At 38.3% G+C, this 19,332-nt stretch overlaps 3 protein-coding genes and 1 pseudogene across 3 annotated transcripts; 2 read left to right on the top strand and 2 right to left on the bottom strand.

Moving 5' to 3' along the window:
• Positions 1-367: 367 nt before the first annotated feature.
• On the bottom strand, positions 368-1,833 carry LOC119991409 (probable 2-oxoglutarate-dependent dioxygenase AOP1). Its single transcript, XM_038837767.1, has 3 exons — positions 1,457-1,833; positions 862-1,183; positions 368-619 (listed from the first exon to the last, which is right to left on the bottom strand). Exons 1-3 carry the CDS (start codon positions 1,831-1,833, stop codon positions 368-370), a joined length of 951 nt encoding a protein of 316 aa, XP_038693695.1.
• Positions 1,834-3,204: 1,371 nt separating this feature from the next.
• LOC119990349 lies at positions 3,205-7,566 on the top strand. Its single transcript, XM_038836215.1, has 3 exons — positions 3,205-3,838; positions 5,763-5,849; positions 5,949-7,566. The coding sequence occupies exons 1-3, from the start codon at positions 3,503-3,505 to the stop codon at positions 7,086-7,088; spliced, it is 1,563 nt and encodes a 520-aa protein (XP_038692143.1). The 5' UTR covers positions 3,205-3,502; the 3' UTR covers positions 7,089-7,566.
• Positions 7,567-7,849: 283 nt separating this feature from the next.
• Positions 7,850-11,977, bottom strand: LOC119990347 (annotated as a pseudogene).
• Positions 11,978-12,355: 378 nt separating this feature from the next.
• On the top strand, positions 12,356-18,238 carry LOC119990346 (receptor-like serine/threonine-protein kinase ALE2). Its single transcript, XM_038836214.1, has 9 exons — positions 12,356-12,946; positions 13,661-13,744; positions 14,382-14,495; positions 14,582-14,677; positions 14,786-15,154; positions 15,240-15,500; positions 16,031-16,420; positions 16,838-17,078; positions 17,267-18,238. The coding sequence occupies exons 1-9, from the start codon at positions 12,886-12,888 to the stop codon at positions 17,958-17,960; spliced, it is 2,310 nt and encodes a 769-aa protein (XP_038692142.1). The 5' UTR covers positions 12,356-12,885; the 3' UTR covers positions 17,961-18,238.
• Positions 18,239-19,332: the final 1,094 nt, after the last annotated feature.

Genomic DNA, 19,332 nt, shown 5'->3' with positions numbered 1-19,332 from the left:
TTCTTGAAACAAAACACACAATACCTTATGTTGGGCATACATACATCGACAATCCGTATTTCGCCCCAACAATTATGATAACTCATTGAATATTCAATTTTGAGAACATGCATATGTCATGTATTACCTACTTACAAGCCATCTAAAATATAATATTCCTCACATATTGCCGAGGAAAACATTGGTTACAAGACCATCAACAAATACAAACATTACAGTAAAAAAAATTGGACCAACCCATTAATAAATGGATTGTGGGTTCAGAATTGGATTTTATTTTGGAAAACAAGCTCATCAATTAACAGATTAATAGACACATTAGACAATTTTCATATCAATTGCCATTTATTACTCCATAACCACTTAATTAGATGCCACAGTAAATTTTGAGGGTGCTACCATGAAGCCTCCCTAGTTTTAACTGACTGTAACTTTCAATGTATTCATAGTGATCAAATGGTTTAAAGAGCAAAGGGTGTTCTTTGTCGACCAATTCCACCGGAGCTCTCACCGTGAAACCTGCTTTCGGGATCGAAAACGTCGACGTAGAGTACCTTGTCTCATTTCCTTTCAACATTACCCGATGAAGTGGATTATGTAGATGACCATTTGTCCATGCCTAGAACAGAGGATTATGTTATAAGTTACGGATTCCACTTTTTGAGTTGTTCTGAAAGTTAAATAACAAATAGGGCGGCCACTTGGTACGAACGTTCGTAACTTATAAAGATACAGACTCCACTTTTTGAGCTATTCTAAAAGTGAAATATTTGAGCCTCATTTATAAGTTACAGAAGTCCGCACCTAAGTATTTGTCTGTATACACACACACATAAATTGTAATTAATAGCAACAACTTACATAGAGAGGATCTCCAATAAGGACGACGAACGAGTCTGGCGATAGCTTGACGCTAATAGAATCTCCATCTTTGGTCTGTACCTCTAAACTATCAACCTCATTCTGATACAAGATGGTTAGCATGTGTTTATCAGTGTGCCATATGATTCCAGGCTGTGGTTCAGTGCTATAAGTTGGTTTATATTTCATGACCCTAAGAATGTAGCTGGTTGAGTTCATGTGTTCTTCCAAGTATTTCTCAACACCCATGCTTTCAAAAACCATCCTTCTAACAGCTTGATCTATCTCAACTAGTTGTTTTCCCATACAATGCAAAAGTTTACTGCCAAAAGAACAAGAAGATCCACATATATTAGTAAGTAATTGAGTCGGGATAGGAATATTCGAGGACACTTAAACAGTTTTATGGATCTCAATATTTTTTTTGTCTCAGCTATCCCAAATGTTAAGATGGACGCACACGATTTCATATGGATCATGTGGAGTTCACGATTTTACGTGGATTATGTGCGCTTCCATCTCAGCATTTGTGATAGCTATGATAAAAAACTGTGGGATCCTTATCATTTTTCGTAATAATAATAATAAAACAAACCTGATAGTAGGTTTCCCTCGAGGCCATAACTTGTTAATGGAGTTTTCAACCTCTTGAAAAACCTCAAGATCATCAAAGCCCAAGCTCTCAAGCAATGGCACCATAGGGTTGGACTCCCTATAACCATGTAACATAGTTTTAGAGACATTTCTCTGCTTTATTTCACTAGGAAGGTTAAAAAGCTCTTCAACTGCACCACCAAAGAAGGAGCTTTGAAGCTCTAATGGAACTTTGTTGTACAAAGCCTTGAAGCAGCCAAACTCCTTGAGTGCATCTCTCACTTTAACTTTCACCAAATCCCACTCTGGACTGCCTGGTTGTAATGCAGCTTCCTTGGACAAATCTATGACTGGAAGATCAGTATTTTCAGAACCCATCTCTCTTCTCTAACTCTCTCTCTGTCTCGATCTTTTGTGTGTATGTGTGCTTTGTAGTCTAAAGGGATACTTTGAACCAATTTATAGGTGTTCATCATAGTTTGTTTTTTTTTTCTTCATTTTTTATACATTTAATTTGTTTTTCCAAACTATTAATTTCTTTACACATGTGACAACAACATTGAAACAAATCCAATGTAGTAAATATGTTGGAATGAGTCTGACAGTCTATATTTAGTTGTACATTCAGGTTCAATCTGCTCGAACGGTTTTATAAAATGTACAAATACCCTGCATAACTCTAATACATTATTGTAGTTTTTCTTAATAATGGAACTTTCAGTACTACCTAATAAATCCATGAGCCTGTGTCATAACATCCAAACCATAAAACCAACGAGAGGTGGTTCAGTTGACAATCGGATAGATTAGACATATGTAAATCACAAGATTCAGGCAAACACATAGAAATTTCATATACGAACTCCCGTAATACTCGAACTCACATGTATCAAACTCTCTACTAACCAACATTGTTGCAATCTAATGACAAAGATAGTGTATGATTACATAATATACAATTAAGCTAACAAAAAATAAAATGGTTTGCTGTCTAACTAATGCTATATATTATTATTATGAGATCATGATGTGTATAAGTTAGCTAGCTAGTCTTCTTGCACTACAAATTAATTAGATGCTCTTCATAATATAATTTAGACAACAACTAATCATTGAACTATTGGTATGATTACTTGGAAGTTCATCATTTGATATATGATCACTCAATAATTGATACATTCAACCTTCTTGTATCCAGAGAATCTTCTAGTCAAAGTTTTATGTTTATTCTTTTTTGTTATGACATGGTAATTCATTATCACTAATTTACTATCCTTCTTGTGTGCTAGATAAACTCATGAGCCCATACCGTAAATCGTGTCATCATGATTCTTTGGATGTGTACTGAGTAAACCTATCGAACTTGCATAATAACCCACAAACTACGTATATCAGGCAAGCACATAGAAAATTCATATGTGGGCTCATACATCCGGGGAGGATTGAATTCTGCTGAGAGTATGATTATCATACCTACCCTCTTATCACCAGGCCAACAAGATCATTGCCTCCTGTATTTATTTAATAATTAAACAATTTGTTTAGATCTCATTGGTTGCCCACCAAAAAGTATTGTAATTGTTACATAATAAAAGCACTTGAACGGGCCTTCATGGGCCGGCCCGTTCTAATTGGAACCCAAAAGTCGTAATCCACAAAAGGGGCCCATCGTCCTAATTTCAGCACTCAGACAACTTTTTTTTTAGTTTTTTTTATAACAAAACCCTAATCTATGACTTTTCTCAGCAATTGGCAGAACCAAAAGAACCCTAAATCACTAAGTTACTGGTATAAAATAGTAACAGTCCTCGCTCTCGACAATCCGTCCATTCCCTAGTTTTCTCCCCCAACTCATAAATTTGTGGGGGAAAATCATTCTCTGTTTCGTACGACAACTTTTTCATCTTGTTTTGTCCGTCTATCGCTTTAATTTATCGTAAATCAATTATAGAATTTTTGAAGGGCAAGTCTTTCGCATGAAAAGGCTGGAAATCGATATCGGCAAACCCAATTTTTTTACCGATTCTGATTTCAGTTGCTTTGGACGATGGGGTCTGCTCCGCTAGTTTTTGATATCAGTTCGGACGAAGAACCGGTCGTGGAGGAGATCAAATGTGGCGATGACGACTACATGTGGTTGAAAAAGATTCTTGAAGCCGTGGGTAAGAAAACGGATGAATCCGATGAGGTTTTCGTACTGGGCGAGTACAACCCGAAGTCCCAATCGCAGTCCCAAACCGTCAAAGCCGCAAACATCGAGGATGACGACGACGATTGCATCGTTTTGGACGGCGACCCAGATAAAATTTCGCGTGCCGGTGAAGAGGTCAACCAGTGCGATGGCGATTCTGATGAAGTGATAGTTATTGGAGAGAAGGGCCAGGTATTTACAGCACCATTAATTCATGTGTTAGTTTTTGTGAATTTACCACAGCGTTTTGGGAGAATATTAGGCCATGTGAATCCGCTTGTCAATTCGAACCAATATCTTTGCCCCGCCATGTGAATCCCCTTGGATATTGCTTCTGTGTTTGGTTTTTGGTTATCTACATCATTCTTTCTTTCCTTGTCTGTGTGCTAGTTTCAGGGTTTTTACAATCATTTCGGTTTTGATTGCTATAGTTTAAAGCTGTACATAGGTGATTGAGTGACAAAGATATTGGTTTAGATTTTGAAGTGTTAGTGTATATTTAGATATTTAATATTAGTATTTAGACGAGTCTCTCTCGGCATGTTAATAGTAGTTCACTCAAACTATTAGCATTAGCTTTTTTTTTTGGGGCAGAATTAACATCCTTTTTGAGAAGTTAAAGAGGGAATGACTTGTACGGGTCTCCGCCCTGTATATGATGGAAAACAATGCAAAGCTCTATCATTGATAGAGTTGCAGTATTAGAACTAGTTGTGGTGTCTGTTCTATATGTAGGGTTAATTGCTAGGAAGCATTAGTACGCGTAAGACCCTAAGGCATCCGCACTGAGTTGCGGGTGCGCCCACATACCCACCTGGTGTGGCAAAATTTTTTCAGACACGGCTCCGATTCTCTGGGTTCGGCTCCATTTCATATATCAGTTTTTTTTTTTTTTTTTTTTGCACAAATGAGCCCAGCAAAATAAACCCAAGGTTTTCGTCTATCGCGCCCTTCTTCTTCTTCCTTCTTCGCAAGTTTTCAAGCACTTGGAGTGCATAGATCGTTTCACAGCAAAGAAAAGAGCCATGACAATAACGTCGTAGATTCTTCAATGGAGGATGATTCAGAAGCTGAAGTGTATTTATTCTCTTCTACCTGTTCTCCTTTTCTTTTAACCCCCACTTCTTTTGTCACTTTGTTAGCTCTTGGTTGTGGACTTTGTTATACTGTGAGCCAATGGCATTATTGGATATTATGTGGTGATGCAAGAATTAATTTTGGATCTGTATCTTTAGGTGGAAAAGTTTCATGGAAGATGACTATTGTTCTCTTCTATAGAATGTATTTGGCATATCAAGGATAATATTTGGTTAAAGTTTTTTGGTTCACGTGCTTGGTGATTTTTGCTTTAGCTTTTAAATTTTTGTTTTGACAAGCTTGTTTCAGCTTGACTGGCAATCTGTGAGGAATTGAATCCCATCTATGAGAAAAGCGTGGTACTGCATGCTCTTTTATTTTTTTTTATTTTTGGAGCTTCTGTCAGCTTGAGTGACAATCTAAAAGGGTCTAGCCTTGAAAACTACATTTCTTCATTCTTTGAAGGAATTGTGTTGACAAAGTTGATTACTGACAGATAAAGCCTATGGAGATGACTGGTTTTGTCTACGGCAGATGTGATGGTTTTATAACTTGCCACAGATGGGAAAAATTGGTCTCGTGAAAGGAATGAGTCTTTGGCTTGCAAGCACAGGCGCTGCATGCTTCAAAATGTTATGATGCATGAAGTGGGTGCGAAGTTTTGTAGAAAAACTTACGGACAAGATCCAGAGACTATGGGAATCAATTACCGTCTGTAGTGGGCTGTCAGAGGGACTATGCTTCTTATAGTGAAGGTTCCTACTGAAATTTATTTTCAAAGGAATAGAAATCTCATTTGTTTTACTCTGTATTTTAAATTTTCTTTAGAAGGTTTCTCAACCTTTGATGTCACAGCATAAAATGCGAAAGTATGCCTGAGAATAGAAATTTACAGGCATAGATGTGAGCTCCAGTTATGCACAATATTGGTTCTCTATTAGTGTTTGTTTATTTGATTTTATACTTTTGATTATATTTCACTTGGCAACCACAATGTGCTAACAAAATTGATGCTGCAATTCTTTTTTAATATTTACAGATCGCGTGCAGGGACTACGCTCATGCACGATATCTCTGTGCTAAATTTCCTTTCAGTTCCACCCCTCATGAAAGTTACTGTGACCGGGTAGGTCGCCATTCTATACTTTGGCCTTTGTAGCAGTTTCTGGTTATAATCCAATTATTGAGAGCCTGCCAATCTGATCTTGTCTGTGCTCAACTGCAGTGCCACTGTTTTGTTTGCGACTCACCTGCACCATGTGCTCACTGGGATAAGGGGGTCTTCTCCAGTATCAGCCATTGTCATGCAACTGATAAAGAGGAGTTCTGGAAAGCTGAGCGTAAAAGTTATAAGCTGAAAAAAGATCATGTGCCCCCTGTTCCAGAACTTCATGATGCTCCTCTCCCCACTTCACAGCCCCAAGTTGAGCATGTTCGACCTTTAGACATCATTAGATTAGCACAAAACTCCATACGTCAGGATGATGTCTCCAGACAGACTACAATTCATCCCTGCTCCTCTACTGATAAGTTTAGTCGTCCAAACATTATTAGTCAGGGCAGAAGCCAACAGCCTGGAAATGGTTACCAGCCTCTGCCAGCGGCAAAGCAGGTTCTTGGTGTACGTAACAGTGCCATCCAGAAGGGCAGAATTTCTAGTGTTGGCAACTTAGGCACCCGTGCTGCCTCTTCGAATACAATGTTTAGAAGGGCGGGCGTTGTTGGGGGCCCTATGACCAATCGTCGATCTGTTCGTGGTCCGTCAAACAATATTAATTCTGGTCATGCATCATTATACACAAGAACTCCTCCACTGGCGACATCAAGTGAGAAAAATTCTTCTGGGTGGCAGAACAGTTATCCGAATATGAATTGGGGATCATATGGATGTTATAGCTCCACACAGGCCAACATGGGGAATGTTTCTGTAGATAGGGTGCTCTCTAATCCCCAATTATATTGTCAAACTACCTCCCAACCAAATGAAGGTCAAAATATGCTTGGGAATCAAAGTGAAAACCCCACTAATCCAGGCACCTCTAATTTGGGATTTGAATGGGCTAACAGTCCAAGTGAAAGCAATCTGCAACCTCCGGTTGGAAATGTCCAACTGTATGATGTGGGGTCGGCTGATGGGGCACTGCATGTTGATCAATTTGATTCCCATTTAACCAGAAGTGCTGAACTCAATTATGATTACGATTATTATGGGAGCTTGTTTTCTGAAAACCAGTCTGCTCCAGGGGTTCCAGAAAGTTATGTACATGCTAACGTTGATGTTTTTTCCCCTGAATGTACTGGTGTTGATGCAGGCATGCTCTTATTTGATTTTGAAACTTCTTGGAATGGGCTTACACGTGTGTAGTCGACAATCAGTACCCTAACCCCCCGTGAAGGCAGAAGAGACGGAATCGATCCTCTGTCAGTTGGTTGATAGCTTTTTTAGTAAGGGGGTTTTGTTGGTGTACATACTTCTGCTGAATTGTTCATAATCTCCATGGGTTAAATGCTGTACGGTTGCTGGATGACTGTTCTACTGACCCCAAAATATGGAACTTTGTCAGGCATTCTGGTGTTGCAAGAGTGTTATCATCCCCATTGGTAGCAGTTCCGTCTGCAGGCCTTCTCTTAGTTCTGATATTAACTTAGATGTGGTTTTAACTGCTTATAGAAATTTGTTATTCTAGGCAGGTATTATTGAATGCCTGGTGGTGTTCCTTGTTATCGTGGACAGAAGAAGAATATTGACTTGTTTGTTTACCAGCAGAATAAACAAAAATGTTGGATATCAATGAAAGGAAAATGGAGTATGTTTCTTCTTTTCCAGTCTGTTCTTGGGTTAATTTTATTCTCTCTCGTTTTCTTCTTCTTTCATTCAATTTCCAGTCTTCTTTGTATGATTCCTTGCTGTTAAGATTATAAATTAACAGGTGTTATAAACAGCACAGCAACCTTCATCACATGTATCATATCTCCCATTAAGAGTACAAGAACGCTGATCAGCACAAAAACAACCTGAAAATATGCAGATGTGAACATGAAAGAGAGAATAAATCAAAGAGCATACAGAGACATGAATATCCAATTAGGCAAAATCAAAACCACTGCACTTCCAGACAAAAGCTATGGGACAGAGGAGAGACCAGAGAAGATAGTTGATGCAAGTAAGAGGAGAGAGGAATACCTGCTAACAATGGCAAACACAAGCATGGCATGATGACCCCATGAGAGCATACATAGTGCAAGAGAGAAGACAGAGCCAGAGGCATTGTTGAAGAGACGAATTAGTCAAATGACGAAAAATGGGGGATTCATGTTGCAAACATTTCTCCATTTCAAGAAAATAGTTGTGAAACAAAATACCAAAAGTTTTTTTCCACACATTGAAAATGGAAAACTGGTAAAGCAAACAGGAACTTTATATGCTTAATTCCTTTTCAAACTATCTAAAAGAACAACAATTACAAGGATGTATACACAACGAACAATGTGAAACAAAATTGGGAAGGGACCACTGGAAGCCAGTAAGTTAAAAAAAGAAGCTGCTATGAGACCAAAACTTTCCATTTATCTAGTTCAAAAGAGCTGATAAGGCAGTTTCCCTTTTGGATTGGCTCGGTACCCATATACGGATTGTGTGATCATCACTAGCCGATGCCAACATTTGATGTCTTCTAGGATTCCAGCTCACACAGTTCACAGTCATTGAATGGCCAGATAGAACCTCTATTGGCCTGGACTTTTGCCGATTCCAGATGTAGACCTGTTTAGGTATGATCATACCAATTAAGATGCTATCATTTGACAAGTGATAATATATAGGGAAAAAAAAACAAAGATTAGTCAGGTGCATGGGCTAAATATGTTTGTGCATCAACGGGTTCGCATGGCGCATGGTTTGAAAGGCACAGAAGTGAGGGAGGAAAAACACATGCAGTGCGAGTGTGCTGGCCAACAGTGGCATAGTAGCATACCTGCGAGTTCTCACTACCACTGGCAATAAACGAGCTATTTGCTCCACCAAAGCATGAGTGTATCACATACTTGTGTTGCTTGTGACTCGTATACTTCAAAGGTTTCCCTTGTTTTCCAGCAACATCCCACAAATGGATCTCTTGGCTGTTTAGGTTGACAATGAAGTATTTACTATCTGAGGAAATCGAAAGGGATGTGATTGGGTGCTCCTCTGATATGGCATTCGTGGCATTCGTCCCCAAATTTAATATCCATATTTCTTTATCTGAACATACGCTGATGAGGTTTTCCCCGTCTGGTGTCACAGCAAGATCCACAACCTTGGGCATCCTCATCCCTTTCCAATCTTTTAGCTCACTCCCATCACAGTCCCACATGTAGATACCCTTTCCAGGGTCAGAACTGCCACAAACAAGCCGCTTCGAGTCAGGAAACCAAGCACATGAGCTCACAATGAAGTCATGATCCCCAAATGTGTGCTTGCATGTACCTGTCTCTACATCCCACAGTTTGAGGACTTCTCCATTTTCACATGTCAGCAACTTCGTATCATCAGGGCTCCATGCTACAAAAGATACTGGATTTTGGTGGCTTCGTAGTGCGTGTTTCATAGTCAGTTTTCCATCTTCCAGCACCTAGCATAGAGTAACAAATTGGATCAGAAAGCCTAACAATTTGAAGTTGAACATGCCTTCTTTTTCACCCATTAAAGTGATATACTGAAGCTATAATTACAAACCCAAAATTTAATCAGTATATTGCATGCACTGTTATAACATCCACTTATAATGTAGTTAGTGTTAAGATTAGTTACTTTGTCATTCTATCCAATAAGTTATCTTGTTGGGTTGGAACGTCACATAATTTATACATATTTTAACACTTTCCCTCACATGTGAGCTGGACAATCCAATCCGATAGCCCAACACGTGCACAACAAACAAGGCCCAATTACATGACATCATACTAAAATCAACATTAAGGCTACTCTAGAAATCAAATCCTAATGAAGTATTAATGATTAGAATAATAAACAAGTTTTAATCTAAACGAATAAACTGCTAAACAGTGCCACGTGGATACCTAATATTCCTTAAAGTTGTTAAATGTCAGAAAATTACAACATACACCCCTGAAGAATTATTTATGTTAACAGTTAACACAATTCCACAGGATACAGTAACAAGGAGTACCTTCCATATAATGGCAGTGCAGTCACTTGATGAAGAGGCTAAATACTCTCCATCATTAGAAAATTGTACAAACCAAACTTCATTCTTGTGCTCAGTCAAGATCTGTATAGATTGCACATATTTCAAACACAGATAAGTACCATATAGCACAGAGGCAAAAAAAAAGTAAATAAAATCAAGCTGTCCAGATGACTTAATTGTCATTCCAAGGACTATGCCAAAATAAATTCATACTGTCATTATTTAAGAGAGAAATCATTTTGAAGCATGACAGCAAGAAGATCTTATACATTTAACAAAATCAATACACAAGATACAAATCAAATTCAAAAACTGCTGTGGTCACAAAGAGGTAAGCAACTCCCATGCACAAGGCATACTCTATTCATAAAAAACTAATAAGAGTGAACAGAATCCAACATTTTGGTTTCGGAGATGTTGACTTCAACATTGTCTTCCTACAGTGAAAAATGTCATCACAAGAGAAAGAAAGTGTTGATAATGGGTGTTAATTATAAGAAAAAGAGTTAGGTCAAGAAGAAAAAACAATTTGACAGAAAGAAGAAACACACCTGAACAGTCTCAGTAGGGATTTGGTCTCTACTACAACAATGATCCTCGTAAATTGATACTGCATCGTATGTATTGTGATATAAACAAGAATCCATCTGGGCCAAAATGTCAGTTTCAACCAAGTGTTCCAACCTTCTTTCAGGTACCACAATGGGAGGAGGAAGCAATTTTCTCAAATCCAGCAACAACTTTTTCCACAATTCATGAATGATGCATTCATCTATATTGCCAAACTCCATAACATTTATGGAAAGGAGGCTATGAGAAAGGTTGTGAGCCTTCTCTCTTCCCACATGTAACGCGGGAATCTTTTTCCGCAAGACAGACAGTGCTAAAGAATCATCCCCACGATTCAAAACTCCAACAAACACTGCTTGAATACCAGGTACAAAGCAGATGTTCTCGTCTCACCAGTCAAATCCATAATCGCAGTGAGGGTATCAATGCAACCGTCCCAATTTCCATTGAGTGCATGTGATTCCAGCAGCTCGAACTCTGAAGATTTGTATGGAATTCCTGACTCTGACTCCAAACAAGAAGCAGACTTCCCGTACCCCAATGAATATAAACACTGAATAATAACTCTGACAAACTCGTTCCTCTTAATTAGACCTTTTGGACCAATACCACTCTGTTGATTCTCCATGGATGCGGTATTTCAGAAAACTTCATAACATTAAGAGTGTCACCTTTCAAAAGAAAGATACCCATTTTGTCCACAAGACATGAATAGAAAGTTATGAACCTTACAAAAAAAGGCAGCAGATTCTACCCCAGTGATCCGAATCCTACAAAGAAAATCAAATATTCTATTCAGAGAAATTCCTAAAATATAATGTTTCCATGGGCATAGAATCAAAACTTGCTTCCTATGTAATGCAAATATCAGAATTCAGCATACAAATAAAATCTAAAAATTGCCAAATCAAACTCCTTAAAAAAACCACAAAGAAGAAAATCTCCTAAAGACTACAATAAACCGAGAATCATTCAAAGAAACCAATAGAAACTAACCTAACCCAATAAGCCCTGAAGGGAGGAGGAGCATAAGTGCATATGCCTATAAATAAAGACCCATAAACCTAAAATCTACGACGAGTACAAAAGGAAAGATTCAAGCATATTTAGAAATTCAAAAGAGGCACAAAAAAGTGAATCGTTGCATAGAGAGCTGACCAGAGAAGATACCTTCGTCGGAAACGGAGACTGGCTGTTAGGAAGAGAGTCGTTGCGTTTGAAGAAGAGCTTGGAAAACCGAATTATAAAAAAAAAAAAAAAAATTACATTCCTTGACCATAAATAAACAGAAAAAGGAAAAAGAAGAAAGAAGAAGAATTTATCCACCAGTCTATAGCTTTTAGTTGTTGTCTCAAAACTTTTAGAATTTAGTACCGCTAATTATCGATCATAATCTAATTCATCGATAATCAAATTGAAGGGTCGATTGTTTTCAATTATTTTTTCCATCATAATCTAATTCATTGATAATCAAATTGAACGATCGATTATTTTCAAATTTTTTTAACATATTTCTTTGAATATTTTCAAGTAAAAATTCGAAAAAAAAATTCATCGTAACTCATTGTGAACAACACTAAATACAGGAGGAAAATTCAAACCAATCTATATTTTTATGAAATTTTGAGTCTGTGTACTTATGTTATTTTCGAGCCTCTACTCATAGGGCCGTAATGGCTTCGGTCCAATATTACCTATCACAACAGACTTGTCTCACTTTTATGTTATTATCTGTATAGGTTTCGGCCTAATCTTTTACCCGTGGCACAAATGATACAAAGAGAAAAGTTCTCTAAAAATGGAAAAAACAAAAAAAGGGCAAAAAAAAAAAACCTTGATCGTTGTTTTAGGGGGACGGGTCCACCGACGCGCCCCATATGAAGCGTGGACCGACGTCCACCATCAATCTCCAAGCGTGTATTTGCTACTGCAACACCTAGCACTTAGCAACACACCACTCCCCTCTCTCACTTTTCAGTCTTCTTCAACAATCTCTCCTTCGAGATCTCTCTTTTGTTTGTTTCCTTCTCTCTAGATCTCAAAAGTCTCTCTCTCTTTCTTCCTCAGAAAGTCACACGCACAAGTACAGTCCTACTTTCGCATCTACCTATATGCTTATATATACGCACGTGTGTAGCTATACTTCTGCTAGATCTTCACCGCATTTCATGGATCTGCGACCCCACGCACCTGCATTGCCTTCGCCTGCTCTCTTCTAGGGTTTTTCTTTCCCGTGGCTGTTGCTTACTTAAACTCTTGCTGGCTCAAGCTATGCGGAATCTCGCTGCTAGAGCAGAATGTAATGGAGAGCCTAACCGAGGGAGATTGCTACACCAGAACCCTAATCTCGTGCTGCAACTGTCCAGCTTGCTTTAGTCTTTCTGAGTTTTTGTTTCACTAGAGATGATGCCAGCTTTGGCGCTCCTGCTAGTCAACTGGCTCAGTTTCGTTTCGTCTTCTTTAGGTAATTTTTTTCCCTATTTTATTTGTTTCCAGTTTGGTTGCTGCCAATGTGCAAGAAAATGCAGAAGAAATGAGAGGAAGAAGAGTTAAAATTGGTTTTTAGCTTGACAGTATGGAATTGGATAATGAATTGACACTTGAGTAGAAGCGAAGCCGAGAAAAATAAGAAAATTTCTAAAATTGGGAGCTGCGTTATTTACTTTTGTATGGTAAGAAACAATTGGAACCGATTAAGGAGATGCTGACAGTTCTATGTAAACAAGGGATATGCGGACAATCATTTGTTCATTTTTGGGGTTTCGTATATGCTGTATTTTCCCTAGAATATGTTTAGGTATATGTGTATTTTATTTTTCTAGATTTTAATTCTTTCCAGGGAGTGAAAATTTTGTTTCACTTGTTCAAACCATCTAAACTACGACATTGTAATAAGCAGTATTAACTGATAAAGCCTCTTTGTTTATAAGAGGAAATCACATTATGCTACTGAATTGCTCAATATGGATGATTGTCTAATGGCTTGAGATAGCTGAAAGATATGTTTTTTTCCCCCTTTTGTAGAAAGAAAGTAGCAAGGGAGTTTCTATTCTATGTGTATCTTATGCATTAGATGACTGCGACTGATTTTTTTATGTAAAGAATGCCATCAAAATAGGGGTTTAAAAACTTTGATTTTTTGAAGATGGCTAACATGCTTATTCTTTCAATTGTTCAGGGCAACCGTTATCTCACATCTACTTGTCTCCTTCTCTACAACCTACTCAGCCACTATCCATGAGTAAAATTCTGGTTGAGCATGGTAAGCTTGCAAATTTTTTCAATGAATGATGAGAAATGCTAGAATGACTGACTTTGCACGGGGTAAACAAATTCCAGTAGGACTCTAGATTTGTCACTGTGAGAATTATGGTTGAATCTATTCAAGGGCTGATCAGACAGACTACATGATTCTACACCTTTATAGTACGATCAACTTGGACCTTCTTTTCTTCCTATATCCCATGTCCACCTTCCATTTGGCTGTGATGGTGTTAAATGGCTGTTTTGTTTTCTTGAGAAAGAACAAATGTGCATGATAGCCAAAATGGGTTTGTGGTCAAAGGTTCAATGTAACATTTTCTCAGAATTTAACTTATATGAAATATATCTACATTAATTTGGATTTGTGCAGAGGATGGTAGAAAGGCTTCTTTTAGCACTTAGCAGAAAGTCTGTACAGAAAATCAGAGTATAGGATAAATAAATATGTTTTGCCTTTCTGCCTAATCCACAAGAATTATATGACCCTATTGTGATTAATATATCATTCAATTAAAGCAGCCAGGGTGATCCAATCAAATTGTTTACATTTTCACTTTCATTATTATAGCTTATTTTAATGATTGTACTCCATGACCTTTACTGTGGAAAACATTATTTTTCTTTATCTCTGGCAGAAAAATCAAATCCAGTGAGTGTCTCATTTGCTCGGTTGAGACCATCAAAAACGCCTTTCTCCAAGCCTTCTTCAGGACCATCTATTGCACCTGCCCCTTCGCCAGTTCATCATGGTATTTGTTAATCATGATCCTAGCACCCGCTATAATATTATTGTTGGTACTTCACAAATGCAATTCTTTTTTTTTTCCTGCTTCAGCTGCTGGTCCTTATCCATTACCAAGACATCATGGCCACCATCATCGTCGTCATGCAAGACCTCATGTGATCGCACAAGCCCCTTCAGAAGAGAAAGGTGATATTTCGGTGCCATCCTTTTGGAAGCCCTTACCACTTACTAATTTTTCAATATCTTTTTGAAGGACTTTGGCTCTTGCCAATGACGAAGTTTCATTTTTATCAGGTTGTGATCAAATTTGCACAGAGCCACTCACTTCAACTCCTTTTGGTTCACCATGCGGTTGTGTGTTTCCTATGGAAGTTCGGCTTCTTATAGATGTTGCTCCTTATGCTGTTTTTCCTGTCATGAAAGAGCTAGAGAGTGAGATTGCTGCAGGCACATATTTGCAAGAAAATCAGGTGAAAATAATGGGTGCAAGTGCTGATAGTCAAAATCAAGGAAGAACAGTAGTGGATATTAACCTGGTTCCATTGGGTGAGAAGTTTGATAATACTACTGCTATACTGACATATGAGAGAGTTCGACACAAAAAAGTGCCGCTAAATATGTCTCTTTTTGGCAATTATGAGGTGATATACATTAGTTATCCAGGTAGTTTTCTTAATCATCATTCTAGGAAACTGCTTTGCCATTATATAGTTTGGAATTGTTTTTTAACTTAGGGAATCAAAATCAGGGATTCCGTATTCACCTCCGTATTCAAGTTTCATGGGGAGTGGTCCAAGTGGCAGTACTAGAGATCTCCCTATAACTGCACATCTTGTCAACAAGAACCAGAGGATGAACTTTAGAACCATTGCAATCATTGCTTTTTCAGCATTTGTAGTCCTGTTGGTTTTTGTTGGAGTAATATTTGTCTTCGCAAAATGGCGAATGATAGGAAGACCATCAAGTGCTGTTGGTCCTGCATTTACATCATCTATCAACAAAAGATCTGGTAAGTTATGTTGGTAGTTTTCAGCTCTCATGCATATATAGGATATGATGTTACAGGAAAATGGTGCTTCGGCAACCCTAGGTCAATGATGCTAAGATTTAGAACAGCTCATCTTTTACCTTTCTTTTCTGCCTATTTTAATTTACCCAAAAAAGTGGAGTTTTTATCACACAAAATTGTTATTGTAAACTAGGTCAAATTAGGTTAATTACTTTTTGACTTGAACTATAACTCAAAGGTAGATGTTGTCCTTCTTCTGGGTGTTATCATTGGGGTAGAGTTTGCTGTGATAATCTATTTCTCCTTGTTCTCCTTTTGTGGCTTGTTATGAAGAAAGCAAATTGGAAAACATAGAAGTAAAAGTCATGGCATCGTTTCATCAGATCTTTACTGGACAACATTATCTGCTACAGATGTTGTCATTTGCAATTCTTGTTTTGTAACCCCGATGCTGGACCGAAATTTCTGACCAATTTTGTTTTGTTGAACAACAATAAGTGACAATGATTGTTTCTCTCAATGTCATACAGGCATTGGATCTATGTTATCAGGTAGTATTGCAAGCTCGACATCTGGGTCCCTCCTTTCCACCATGGCTCCTTGTGTCCTCTCTGTTCGAACGTTTGCACTAGCCGAGCTTGAGGGGGCTACAGAGAAGTTTAGTTCAAAAAGGATATTGGGTGAAGGAGGATTTGGACGTGTTTATCATGGGATTATGGAAGATGGAATCGAAGTTGCAGTTAAATTGCTTACAAGAAGTAATCAGAATGGGGACCGTGAATTTATTGCTGAAGTTGAGATGTTAAGCAGATTGCATCACCGTAATCTTGTGAAGTTGATTGGCATTTGCATTGAAGGACACACACGTTGCTTAGTTTATGAAGTTGTTCCCAATGGCAGTGTCGAGTCCCACTTGCACGGTATATATTTGTCCTTATCTTAATAAAGGTTTCTGAAGAACTGGCTTAACGCTCTAATAATTTATAATCAACAATAATTGGAAAAGGATACCACTTCAAGTGTTGATGATCAATTGGGCCGCGCTACCACTCCTTGTAATTCCCTTTGCACCTTCTTCATGCTTCTGTAAATTTTTTCCGCTTGAAAAAAAATAATTCAAGCTGTTAGCTAGCCCAACATTGAGTCTTATTGCTTGTCAGGTACACTGTAGCTGTAGAAATTGCTGCCTGGTCTGGCCTTGTTCCCAACCCATTCCCAACCTTACTCCCTCCTACATGTATTAACTAGAAATTGCTTTAAGGAAATATAGATTGGCTGATTTGTGGATTGAGTTTCTCATTGAAGTGTGGTTCCCTTGACCAAATTTCTTAAACCAGGTGTTGACAAGAAAAAAGGACCCCTTGACTGGGATGCTCGGATGAAGATTGCTCTTGGAGCAGCTAGAGGGTTAGCCTATCTTCATGAAGATTCTAATCCTCGTGTGATTCATCGAGACTTCAAGGCTAGTAACATTTTACTTGAACATGACTTCATGCCCAAGGTGTCAGATTTTGGCTTGGCAAGGGAAGCAACTGAAGGGAGTCAACATATTTCTACTCGGGTCATGGGGACTTTCGGGTAAATCTTAGTTTTTCTTGTTTCTGCTGCTCGACTTCTTTCTTTCAAAAGCCTGACTTGTTCCCAAGTTTATTACTACACTCCCTAATCTAGAGTCTGCCATGATAAAGTAACAAGCTTATTACTAGACTCTTTTAACAGGAGGTTGTAAATGTTCCTTTGTTTAATTCTAATGTATGGATTTGCAGGTATGTTGCACCTGAATATGCAATGACAGGGCATTTACTTGTGAAAAGTGATGTTTATAGTTACGGGGTTGTACTCCTTGAGCTTCTATCTGGAAGAAAACCTGTGGACATGTCCCAACCTCAGGGACAGGAAAATTTGGTAACTTGGGCTCGGTCACTACTAACCAGTAGAGAAGGTTTGGAGCAGTTGGTGGATCCTTCTTTGGCAGGAGGCTATGATTTTGATGACATGGCCAAGGTGGCAGCCATTGCTTCTATGTGTGTGCATCCGGAAGTGACGCACAGGCCATTTATGGGTGAAGTTGTGCAGGCTCTAAAGCTTATATGCAATGATACAGATGAGACTTGTGGTGACTGTTGTAGTCAAAAGGAGTCATCAGTTCCAGATTCTGAATTAAAAGGTGATTTTGCACCTTCTGATAGCAGTTGGTGGAATGCCGGTGGTATAACTCCTCGATTAATGTACGGGCAGGCCTCGTCATTCATAACAATGGAGCACAGTTCTGGGCCCCTTGAAGACATGGAAAACAGACAGTTTTCAGGTTCAAGTTTTGTTGGGGATGGATTTTCTTTGCCAGTCCGGCATGGAAACAGATCAGGTCCATTGAGAACAGTTCGAAGTAAGCCCACCTTCTATAGATTAAGAGGGAGTATGAGTGAACATGGACTGCTTTCAAGAAGAACATGGGTTTGAAGCTTCTTTGAAGAGTTTTTGAACTGTACAGTCCGAAGGGCAGGCCATATAACAGTGAGTCCTCAAGTGATGATACCGTAGGTTTTTGAGATTTCATGGTACATTGTGTTGTGAGATAGAGGGAGGCATAATTTTGGGGGTCTTTGATTCATTACTATGCAAACTTGGAGATGCAAGTTGAATACTCCATGTATTGTAAATCTGCTTAATTATTTGTGCCTTGTGGTGCAGTGATGTGTCAAATGACAAGTTTTCTACTGGCCAACTTTCGTTTATCATTGCTTGCTCTTCATACGCTTAAAAATTATTGTTGTTGGTAAGAATGATATTCTACCGTACTCTTATTGGTAGGTATTATTGGTAGGAATACTTAAAATTGTGCAAATTAATAGTTAAAACTTGTGTACATTGTTGAAATCACTTGGTGATTGTTTAGTTGGTTATCTCTTTGTAGGGCGTAGGGTATCTTAGGTTGGAAGTTCGAACCAATTAGTTGGGTACGAATTGTTATGACGATTCGAGATTTACGTCCACTCGATTGTCCATCAATTTTTGAAGTGACTATTGAGTTTGAACTTAGTAGGTCAACTAACTTGGTTGATGATATTATCTATCAATTTTACTGCCAAGCTACGTTTTGGTAATGTTTTGCAATTTCATGCCAAGAGTTCTCTATTGTAGGCTCCAAGCATAGGATTTGGGCCTTCATCTATGCCGAAACGAGTCGAGCCGGGCTTAATCTGAAGGCCCAAACTCAAACCTGGCCTAATGAAAATTCAGTATTGAGATTGAGACAAGGCCCGAATTTTGAGGATTGGTGTTTCCGGGTCTCTTGGCCCATGAACATGTCTATCCTTTTCCTTACCTCATTGACCCAAGCTACCGCATGTGAACCAACAACTTTTCCAAGTCAAGGCGTGAAGACGGTGACATCTAAACCAGCCATCTGCCTACGTAATCAATCAAGATTTTATTTAACATCCGTCGGCTGTTATTGCACCGATTATTATTATTTATAAAATGCCAGGTCGTATTGAGATCCGCCTCAAATTGGGACCTTTTCTTTCTAGTCTTGCAAAGAGAACGTGCGAAGGAGTATTGCATTCAGATAATTCCACAGGAAACCCTACGCTCATTAAACACACGCGCGCCACGTTGTTAATGAGGCTCTATTTGGTACAACATTTAAAAATTAGTATATTTTCATTATTGATGATAATATTTATACGGTTCAAAATGCCGTGACAAATTATATTATGAGTATTATACAATTCATCATAAAACAAAAATACTCAATTATCAAGATTTTCCACATTTAAACTCTAAAAAAAAATTGGTTGAAGTTCTTGATTAAAAAAAATATATGTGAAGA

The sequence above is a fragment of the Tripterygium wilfordii genome, chromosome 22 (assembly GCF_013401445.1).
Source record: "Tripterygium wilfordii isolate XIE 37 chromosome 22, ASM1340144v1, whole genome shotgun sequence".
NCBI lineage: Eukaryota > Viridiplantae > Streptophyta > Magnoliopsida > Celastrales > Celastraceae > Tripterygium > Tripterygium wilfordii.
Note: the sequence above shows the minus strand (reverse complement) of the source record. Positions and strands in the feature narration are given on the sequence as shown.